This window comes from Amblyomma americanum, chromosome 3 (assembly GCF_052857255.1).
Source record: "Amblyomma americanum isolate KBUSLIRL-KWMA chromosome 3, ASM5285725v1, whole genome shotgun sequence".
NCBI lineage: Eukaryota > Metazoa > Arthropoda > Arachnida > Ixodida > Ixodidae > Amblyomma > Amblyomma americanum.
The window spans coordinates 127,538,439-127,549,928 of record NC_135499.1 but is presented as its reverse complement, the minus strand read 5'-3'; the positions used below and the strand labels follow the sequence as shown (position 1 = coordinate 127,549,928).

Sequence of the window (11,490 nt, the reverse complement as noted above, 5' to 3'; positions counted from 1 at the left end):
ATCTGTCTCTTATATCGTTGGACACCTGAACCGCGCCGTAAGGGAAGGGATAAATGAGGGAGTGAAAGAAGAAAGGAAGAAAGAGGTGCCGTAGTGGAGGGCTCCGGAATAATTTCGACCACCTGGGCATCTTTAGCGTACAGTGACATCGCACAGCACACGGGCGCCTTAGAAATCGCGTTTTCGAAATTTTAAGAACTGTTATGGTCATTACTGACGACCTGCTACAAATCTTTAATTGGAACTGGGCGCCTAACTCTACTAGTTAAAAGTTCATTATCAAAAATTAGTTCACCAGCTTATTACTTAAGACGATTAACCGTTTTTCTAGTGTCCGCCAACACTGGTAATACTACGCCGCAAAAGGCGTATTTTTACCTGAAAAGGCTTATTTTTGAAACTTTTTGAAAGTGTTCGCTCTAACACCCGATATACTCATAGGCTCTGTTCGTCACCCGATATACCCCGTTTTTTTTCCCTCACCTCCTTCCCCAGTGCAGGGTAGCATTGCGAAGGTTGCAGTGAAAGAATAAAGAGGTGCCGTATAGTGGAGGGCTCAGGAATAATTTTGAGCAGCCGGGACTCTTTGACGTGCGCTGACATCGCACAACACACGCACCCATCTTGCGTTTCGCCTCCATCGAAACGCAGCCGCCGCGGCCGGGTACAATGGCAAACGAAGAAAAAGCAGAAACCCTAGCACGCGCCCCTATATGCGCGTGCCGACACCCGCGTGCTGCCAGAAGAAGAACGACCGTTTCGAGAAGCGGACGCCTCTGACCCCAGCTGTTCCTCTTCACCGCGGTGGCTAGGGCACATCTGCTTTCTTCGCAAGCGTCCTCGACAAAACGACGTGCTCCAGCAGCCTCGTGCCCGCACACGTCGTGCCCCATCATGACGTCGTCCAGCGAGGAGGAGCAGGAGGTAGGCTTAGGTCTCTGCCCTCGCTATCAGTTCGATGGCACAGCGCTCCTCGAGGCTGGCCCCACTGAAGCCTACCTCCGCGTTCGCAGTGTTTTCCATCCCATGCCCGCGATGTCATGTCGCTTAGCTAGCATGCGAAGCTAGCTGAATGGCCTGCTAAAACCACTTTGCGAGTGGCTCGCGCGTGGGGCTCGGGGACGTAGTCCTTAAGGGCTCAGAAGGCGTTACCGCTAAGTGGTTTTCCGCTGCTAGGCCTTCACCACTTTCTATATGATAAGTCTGTAGACATGAAATTTTTTTTAATTTGTTCTGTTGTGTTAGTGAGCATGACTGATGACCTGTCTTTCAGATTACTCTAACGCGCAACGAATTCTGAGGACGCTTAATAAAAGCGCCCTCATCTCGAGAGCTATATCCTGCACCGCTAGCGCGCCTTGCTCGTTCTCACTAGACCGATCACATGAATCATAAGAATGCAATGCAAACGTTCTCAACAAATTGGGAAAATGGTTTGGAGAAATGTGAACAGGAGTAAAAAAAGGAAGGGCCAAGGGAAGGGAAGGAATGCAAGGTACGGCAGACAGAAAGATCGATTGCCGAATGCTACAGAGGCAATAGGTGGTATTAATTTGAGGCTGAGCAAGCATGGTGTGGTTTGTGATTATGACAGTGCTGTTAATAGCGATGTGCTTAGAGGACTCTTCGCCACCGTCTTCTAGGGGTACAGCCTGAGGAACTATCAGAGCCGGGCGCACAAGCTGGCCACCCTCTTCATCATGACGACCGGCAGCGTCAACGCGAGCCAGTTTCCCATGATGTTCATCGTCTACGGAGGAGGTGAGCGTCCCGCCGTAGACATTTCGATGATATGGAAGGTGCGCGGATATGCGTACTCCTCTTAAAAGGGCACAGTTTATGAGAAAGAATTCTTGCTGATATACAGAATGCCACCGATGCTACACATGCTCTCAGCAAATACACTGCAACTATTTTGCTGTGAAGAATGCACCCTTTCTAGAAAACTGACCGATATGAGCATGGTCAGAGACGCGCATCTGGGGAAGGGGGGGGGGGGATGCAGAATTTTGCGCTATGCCACCCGCATGACGTAGACAGTGCTCAGGGACGATGGATAAGACGTAGAAATAACATCGCCACGCGGCCTAGCAGCTGGATTTGCAAGTCTAGCTCTGCAGTGGTGTTGTCTTTGTCTCGTCGTTGTTAGTATCCTGTGCATTAGTGTGGCTTTTTCCATCTTGTCTGCCGTCTCTGATATCAAGACCATGCTGAATGGTGTACTTCCGTGGTGTCGTCGCGTTGTAGAAGTTTCGATGTTGGCTGGTTTCATCGTGGTCTAGGTCACGAGAACGCAGCCTAGACTTACCCCCCTCCTCCCATTCGGCTGGTGTTTAGGAGTCCTCTAAAAGCAATTCAAGCTCAGTGTGTATAGAAGTTCGCTCAAAGTCGTGGTGAGACACCAATTTTTTGAGCTGTTTGCTGTTTTGGGTCATGTTGCACCGAGCGCGATTCTTTCCCGATGCAGTGCCGTTCCTGCTGGCGTACCTTGCGTTCCTGGGCGTCGTAGCGTTCCCCATCATGCGCCTGGAGAGCAACCTGGCCCAGTTTGCTGGAGACGGCAACAGGGGCATCTTCAGCACAGTTCCGCTCTTCATCGGTCGGTGCACGAACCATCTACTAATCACTTAGACCACTCAAACACATAAGCTTTCACCCTGAAAACCTCCCAACACCAAAGCACATCTTTTAAAGTGGCTTTAATAGGGCTGAGCAGCGCCGAAAACAAATTAACAGCAGCTGCACTAATAAGAGAGTAAATACTGATTTTCAACCAAGAGATTAAAAAGTAAATAGTACTTACTAAGAAAGTCATAACACCCTTATTACAAGTCTTACTCCAATTGAGGATTCTCCTAAACATTGGGCTAGCAGGATGCCTCTTCGAAATTCATCAGTGACGTCAAAAACGAAACTAATGTTCCAGGCTAAAACCAATAAAACCGGAACTCCTCGGTCCCACGAAACAATAAGTTTTCACAGCAGCATATTCCTCAGCCACAGCGTTTTCTTTAAACTCGTCCACATCTTCATCAAGTACACTTCTACCAGTTCCCTACATAGCTTAGCTCTGTGGGAACAAGAAGCCGGTCTTGTCAAAATGAGGAAAACACCCTTAGCAATTGCTGAATTTTAAGGAAAGGTTGGAAGAAGTTGGAAGACGCTGCACCATTTAGGGACTTGCGGTGATCTGCCAGCAATATACGCAGGGCATAAAGTGGGACCTGCGCATTAATCTGTGACCACCCAACTGCTGTTTTCCTCATGTACTGAAAGGCCCGAGAAGCATGTAGACCCACGTAGTATCACTACTCCACGGTGAAATGTCAAGATCAGATTTCATAAGAAAAAAAAAGTTTATTGATTGCAGGCTTTTATGCTATCTTACCTGCCACCCCGTTTCAGCACCGTTCCGATTCGTGCCAATTATTCAGTCTAAAATGTTCTGCTGACTGTGTTTTCGTTGCTACCAAGCTGCCAGCGCTTCAACTCTTAATATAGTTTTCGAACTTTCGAACTCTGCTTGCTGTAAGTGTGCGCCAAGCGGTCCTGGACCCCGTAGAGTCCTCAGAGCCCTCCTGCTAGCCTGAGATCTTCAAGATTATAATCCTCCTTGACCTGAGGCCTACGATTGTTCTAATCCTGGTGAGTCCAGGAGGTCGAGGACTAGTGCTCTTAATCCGTAGACGCTCCTGGATACATAAGTAATGAGCTTTCTCAAATCTTCTTGAAGGATTGAGGTACACTACGCGGCATGTTGATTCTGCACGGCTTTGAGCTAGCTTGTGCTAAACGACAAGCAGCTTAGGAAAATTATGGAATAGCATGCACACCTCATTCGTCACCGCTTGCTTCTCGCAGGCCTCGGCTACACCATGAGCCTGTACGCGATTGTGCACATGGTGGGCGACTCCGTGCCTGTGTCCGACCAGCTGCTCTACCTGCTCGGCTCGGCTAGGGAGGCTGCCTGGAACGACTGCTCGCACGGCGTGTTGCTCGCACCCAACCGCACCTGCTACGTGCCCAGGCACGCAATCGTGAGTGCCCCCGCAGACCGACCCTCCTGCTCTCATGCCTAAGTTCGTTTCGTAGATATCAATAAAATTTACAGGTGAACTGTCCTGTCAATATCGGTGCTTAAATAATTTTCTCGGCGAAGGTAAGTTAGTTTCAACAACGCGTCCTCATAGGCTGTTAGACCTACTGAACGTAGCATTAACGCATACTGTTCTGCACCAGTCTGTAACGTAAGCAAGACTGCGCGGCACTGCTGTGAACAGATGGGGGGAAAGAGGCTACAGACAGGAGTTCGGAACATAGGAATGCATGGAACAAGGGTGTTCATAGTTGTTTTCCGATTTCACAATGCACCAATGCAGTCGTTCCTAAGCAAAGCAGAGTCCAGAACAGAACGTGCAAGTACTGAACAAAAAGATATATTCGTTTTTTTAGTTAACTTTTTTACCGCACTAATATTTGCATACGAGTTAGTTGGATGGCAATGGCAGATATTTTACACAACAGCAACCAATTCTTATAATTTTAAGCGACAGTTAGTTCCCACACCAAATTTTTTGCTGGTATGATATCTGCGTTGCGTGAAGCTATCGGCGATTATATGTTTTCCTTGTTACAATTGAGGCAACAATTTTAAGACCGGCAATGTCTTCTTCACTCCGCTGAAGCATGGATTCCACGAAGCTGTCAGTGAACGTCAAGTCCATGTTTCTTCACATTTCCAGCAGCTGCTCGTCTTTCTGCTCGGCGCTGCTGGCTTCTTTTCTATTCCTCTGGCGACGCGCTGCTTATCCAAATTTATTCAATCGAAATAATCTCAGAAGCCCGGCTCAGCCACTCCATAAGGTCCACCGTCCGCTTATTCATCCAATATTTTACAAGAGTGCTTCGGGTCGTAATTGTGTTGAAACACGCATCCAAACTTATAGATTCTTGCGTGCCTATATGTAAGTATAAATTTTTCAAGAATGCCCTGAGGAACATCTTCGCTCATGGTACCTTGAATTTCTCATGGAGACAAACTCCACGAGCGGAGAATCAGTCCCGTGTCATTACGTTCCGACCTCTATGGTTTAACGTTGGAAGTCTGTAACTAGGTCCATATGAACTGCAGTTGGACCGACGGATACAATAATTTCCATAACTCCCGTAGGACAGGAGCTTCGATTGGTCTAGTGAAATCACACTTTTCCATTCGTGCAGTATCCATAACTGATGTTCCTTTACCTACCTCATATTGCAAACAATTTTTTTCACAGATATGCAGGGTTAGAGGTGGGGTCCTGTCGGTTAGTGCAGCACATTGTATATGACGTCTGACAGTAAATTGCGTTACTGTAGAGCCTGATAACAGGGCTACATCATCGGCAACGTCGACAACAGTCCCTCTTAGGTTTCCAGGTTCGCGCAAATAACGTCTTTCTCAACAACTTTATTGGTAGTTCTTGCCTGATTGAAAAACCAAACCTCCTCTGAACATATCTCCAATACTTGCGATGGCATCGACTGCGCTACTCTGAAGTCCAGTGAAAGGAGTGTGTTTCACACCATGGGTGTGGACGCGGATAATTGTAATTTGAGTGGCCTTGACAACGTTATGTTAACCTCACGCTCCACCTGTTCCTTATCAAAATATGCAGTAATGCATGTGAGCTCAGAATATGTCCGTTAAATGTGATAGCAAGTTCATGATAATTTACAAGACTGAAAATTAATGCAATGCGAAGCGCCCATGAAAGGAAAAAAATGAAAAACGACCTGAAGGCAAACAGTTACGTTTCCAGCAATTCCTGACTGAAGAAGAGTGGATCATTACATCATAATATATTCAGAAATAGCTGATAGGTCGTTTATATTCGCGATATTCTGGATTTTTACTTAAAAAATTGAAAATATGATATTTCTCTGTTCACTGCTGTATATCAAACCCTATGTATCTGAAAACACCACGGTATTTGCGTGCAGGAGCTATTCGGGGCTGAGTACCACGCAGGAGTGCTGCGCACCCAGCCCCTCTCTCTTTTTCTCATGGAAACGTAACAAAGCACATTCCAAAATTGTATCAATTTTACAGCGCACGTATGAAGGCGGCCCGTTCGTCGACCGCTGGAGGCGACGTTCTGGTTTATAGGGGGTTTAACGTCCCAAAGCGACTCGGGCTACGAGGAACGCCGCAGTGAAGGGCTCCGGAAATGTCGACCACCTGGAGTTCTTTAACGTGCACTGGCATCGCGCAGTACACGGGCCTATAGAACTTTGACTCCATCGAAATTCGACCGCCGTGGCCGGGATCAAACCCGCGTCTTTCGGGTCAGTAGCAGAGCGCCATAACCGCGGCGGCCGACGTTCTGACGCAGCAGAATGTAGTGCCAGTATAAAATGGGCATATGGGGTAGCGTACGCTAAACAAAAAATAGCGTTTTTTTGTGTAAATGTCCCAAACGCTATTTCAAACCGAGCTTTACCGTACGCTTGCGTTGCGTACGCTATTAGTGTGTTTTTGCATAACGGCGTTGGCGAGATTGCGTGTTACGTGCTTGGCGAAATAACGGGTCCAGAGTGCGGATGCTCACAGCGCTAACGGGGAATAGCGTTAGCCAGCGCTGCCATTGCGGCCTCCGCCGCGGTGGCTCAGTGGTTAGGGCGCTCGGCTACTGAGCCGGAGTACCCGGGTTCGAACCCGACCGCGGAGGCCGCGCTTCGATGGAGGCGAAATGCAAAGGCGCCCGTGTGCTGTGCGATGTCAGTGCACGTTAAAGATCCCCAGGTGGTCTAAATTATTCCGGAGGTCTCCACTACAGCACCTCTTTCTTCCTTTATTCTCCCACTCCCTCCTTTATCCCTTCCCTTAACACGCGGTTCAGGTGTCCGCCGAGATGTGAGAGAGATATTGCGCCATTTCCTTTCCTCAAAAAGCAATTTTCAATTTTTTAACCGTCGCGGCTGTTGCGGCTTTTGCGCACTTTCCGGGCAAACATAGCGGCGTCCTCCCAAGTGAGAGCCGCTGGTTAAAGCAGAATACGCTGTCGTTGCGGCTCAGGTACGCACGCTTACTAGTAACTGCTGCTGTTGCTGCCTTTCGCTATGACTGACCTTGGTTTGACGACGAATATCAAGCTGCAATTTAGCCTGGTTTTAAGGTGCACTCTCGATTCTGGCACTTCTCGGCCAAATGGGGCCTCAAGTTGCGCTGCAACCGTCTGCAGCTGCTCGAAACGTAACACAACCGCCCGGAACGTAACGAAAATAGATTTTATACTTTGTCACGGTGTTTTATGTACTTGAATATTTTATGTTACATTTACAAGAAATGTTTGTACATTGTACGTCACGTTAAGAAAAATATCCTTGTTCGAGCGGTTTGTACTATATAAGCATTGCCTTGAAAAGATGGCGGCAGCGTTTACATCTCTTATTTCATAGAATTTTAGTTGCCGAGGAGTTGCTTGGACATTTTTCTGGCGGAAATAAACGCTAATATATTAATTGGCTGTAAAATAGTCTGAAATACAATATCTTGGAAAATTAGCGACAGTTGCGATCGTTTAAAAGGCACCTTTCGCCTCCATGACCTCCATCTAAAGTAGATAGCGTTTAACGTGTTCGGAACTCTATGCAAAAACTCCGTGGGGATAAGCTGCTTGCGGGAGGCTGACGTTATTTCCCTCATGTCCGCAATCATGCTGACGCTATACTAAAACTCTCTATTTCCCGAGTTCAGCTTGCGTCGCACTGCTAAAATGTCGTTCCAAGAGTGCGTGTTGTAGGGCGAGTCGGTCGTACAACGTTGAGTAAAGCTAATGCGCAAAATAATACAAACACGGAGAAGGGCACAAGGGCGGGCGCAAAATTGCGGCGCCCATAGAAGCAGGATCCCTCTCTTCAGACTGAATTTGGGGTTGTTACTGCCGTTTTCAGTACGTCCAATGGCCATAAATGGGCCACCGGGCTTTCCCTTCGTCATATCTTGCCTATTAGAAAACGTATGAGCGATAAACTCTGGTTTTGTTTTATTTCTGGTCACGATTCTGCCGCTTGTAATCCTACATTTGCTGGCAGATTTAGTTCCTGCTCTAACAACCAGATTGCGGCACTAGGCTGAGCTTATCGTTGCGCCTCCGTTTGCCTACGCTGAATTAACTGTGCGAATAGCATAAATAGCGAAACGTCCCACAAAATCATTTCGTTTAGCGGTGCATACGCTTCTTACCATATCTGTGCGCGCCGGGAGCAGACAACACGCAGACAGCGAGGCGCGGAGGAACATGTTTGACGAACTTTTGATTGGCTGAGACGGTGTCTACCTTCCATAGTGCTGCAAGGAACATGGGAGATGGAGAATAGGAGTTGCGCAGCCTGGCATAAGGCCCCATGATTCACGTCTGTAGTTGTCGGTACTCAGTGTATCTGTGCGTGCTGGTATTTTTGTTGCAGATTAGGTGCATCAGACAGTTAAACGCCAAGGAAAAGTAAACGGGTAGGGTATGAGAAGGAGCAATTAGAATCCATTTTCTGCTTTGTTGGGGACACTGTAAACCCTGGAAAGTCTCCGAGGCAGTTCAAGACGGCCATATTAGTAGTCTTCGGGACATTCTGAATTGACGTCGGATTGATGTGTTTTGAGTGAAATGCCTGTACAACAAGTGTGAGCTGGTCAGCGGAACGAAGCAATGTGCTCGTATCGCTCGTCTGCGCAGTCGCTGTGCAGGATCACCCGCGCTCGGCTCGTGGAGGCGTTCCGGCTGCAGGCGCTTAGCCAGGGCATGCCGGCCGTGGGCGCAGCAGGAGGGGAAGACCTGCCTGTAGCGCTGGTGCCACCCGAGGTGTACCGCCACGATATGGACGCCTGTATGCACGGAGTGTACAACTACCTGCAGCCGTACCAGCAGTGCGTGTTCGCTTGCTCAGCGAGCTTCTCTCATCAGCAATGCAATTTTTGTTACAGCAGTTGATTAGAAACACGACAGAGGGGGCCGCAAATCTCTTCTGAATATCGGTGAGATGGAAGAACGGAAATTGTTTTTCAGCAAAAACATTTCGTATTAAAATATTGCTTCAAACTGCGTCACCGCTAGAAAAAAGTAACAATTTCATGGAAGCTGGACAAATTAAACACGCACCTGCCCCATATAGATGACCGCAGGCGTCGCATTTCCGGCAGATGACTGCCTGCATTCTCTCATTGTGTGCAAAGATCATAAGAGATGTTGATCGGAGCCGGCGCATTGGATATATTTATCAGCTTGATTCGGTTTCGTGATTCGATGGCTGACTGCACATCTGTGGAAGTGTTTCATGCATTTATTCTTAAAATTTATTTGATCCTAAGACGGCATAATTCAATGTACGCCAGTGTGTGCGTGTTTTTTTTGTGTGTATATCTGTTCCACGCGTTGTTCGAAATGTCCCATCATTTGAGTATGTCACTTGTAATGCTTAATTTTGTTTTACGTCTCCCTGCAATAATGCCTCCGGCCGCTGCAGGAATCGTTGAACAAATAAATAAATAAATAAATAAATAAATAGATAAATAAATAAATAAATAAGTAAATAAATAAATAAATAAAATAGCTACAATTGGACTACAAGTGCGACTAGAACTGACGTGTTTTTGGCCCCAGATTCTCCCTTTAATTGATCCGCGCTAACATATATAGGATTCTCCTTTTTCGTTACCATGCCTCATGTCCTATCACCTCATGTCCTATCACCTCAGGAAGGTGTGACCCGTACAGAGGCACAGCTCAGAGATGAGACCATAGGATGACAGTGGCTTACAGCTTTCAACGCTTATAGCTTGGAAAAGGTCACTGTATGCCGTGCCTGCAGGCGACGCCCCTCCGACTGGGTGGAGGAGGACTTCCACTCCCTCAGCGACATCCGCGCCCAGCCGTTTCTCTCGTTGGCCGCCGTATGGGTGCTGGTGTTCGCCCTCGCTCACCGGGGATTCACCACGGCCAAGCGTGTGCGTACTCTTCGAGGCTCGTCTGGGCCACTGTTGGTCCGATCGTAGTGTTTGCCTGAAGCTGCCTACCACGCCATCCTGCCTGAGACCCCAAGCAGCACAGGTAATCGGCCCAACATTGCAATTGGGTGGTTTTACTCTGGTATCCTTTGTAGGACCGGCGTTTGCCAATACATTTCCAATATAGGGCCGATTACTTGTGCTGGTTGACTTATGGCGTTGAGGATGGCCATGATCATCGTTATCATCACTATTTTCACCGTCCTGTTTCATTGTCAGCATTCTGAGCTAAGAATGTCCGATAGCGTCTAGCTCGTAAGTACCTGGTCCTTAAGTATATAGCAAAAATTCACTGCATCAAGTTCCTGCAAGGCGATGTCTGCTGTTCACAGTTTGGCATAATAAATCCTTACTCAAAAACATTGACAATTTCGTTCAAACGCTGAATCTGAAAATACGGTGTCGAATTTCGGCAGCCTAGAAGTGAGCTGTAGTCCCAGTTGCCGTGCCACTCTTCTGGCTTTCACAAACAGACAAGCAGCACGCGGATGGCTGTCTAACATTCACAACGTTCCTGCCCTACGTTTCTACAAATAGGAAATTTCAAGCCTGCAAACTATACTTCACTCTCTCTAGCGTGTTCATTGCTGTCTCAGATCCTAAAACAGACGCGGGAGAGATTGGAGAAATCACTTTGTTTTAGAATGTAGGGTAATCTTGATAAGCAGTACCTTGACCGTAAATAACACTATAGGACGAGGACCCGCACACCACAAAAGACAAACTTCAGGAAGTACTTTGGTTTGGGCTAGTTGGTGCATAGCTTTTTGAAGATGTCAGGACGGCGCGAAAACAACAAGGACAAAAGAGGCTCACGAACACAACAGTTGTGTTCGTGTGCCTTTTTTGTCCTTGTTGTTTTCGCGCCGTCCTGACATCAAAAAACAAACTTAAGCGCTGCTGTCTCCCGTCTGGTGGAGTCTTGTTCTTTCATGCTACCGCTCACAAAGCTAGCTTGCGCAGCGTTTGTTCTGAACTTAGCAGGATCTCCCTCGAATGTACGGTCCATAGTGTAAAGCGTATGACATCACTCCTAGCGCAGTTCCTGAACGCGATGGTGTGGCTCCACGTGAGCTCCACCGTCCTGCTGCTGGTTCGTGGCGCAACCCTGCCAGGTGCCATGGGCGGCCTGAGCCTGATGCTCTATGCCGACTGGAGCCACGCCGCCAGCCTGCAGGTAGGAGCCAACATTGTCGAATCCGCTTGATTCAGTCTCTACAACCGCAGTACAACTGGAAAGCTTGCCTCTAGTCAATTAGTATTCAATGAGTAGATCAATTAGCAAAAGTCTTTGTTACTGAGATGTGCTTTAGAGACGAAGGTATAATTCGGGCAATAGCTTTTAGGAGCGTCTAACTAAACCAGTGAGCGCAGCTACAGGTCATCTTTTCAGCGAGCGGGCACCACAGGGCTGTAATTATGATGGGAACGAAATGCAATAGTTCCCC

The 11,490-nt window shown here is 47.7% G+C and overlaps 1 protein-coding gene across 1 annotated transcript; it reads left to right on the top strand.

Moving 5' to 3' along the window:
* Positions 1-781: 781 nt before the first annotated feature.
* On the top strand, positions 782-11,249 carry LOC144124110 (sodium- and chloride-dependent neutral and basic amino acid transporter B(0+)-like). Its single transcript, XM_077656772.1, has 7 exons — positions 782-924; positions 1,644-1,761; positions 2,468-2,599; positions 3,862-4,037; positions 8,715-8,905; positions 9,847-9,982; positions 11,085-11,249. The coding sequence occupies exons 1-7, from the start codon at positions 895-897 to the stop codon at positions 11,247-11,249; spliced, it is 948 nt and encodes a 315-aa protein (XP_077512898.1). The 5' UTR covers positions 782-894.
* Positions 11,250-11,490: the final 241 nt, after the last annotated feature.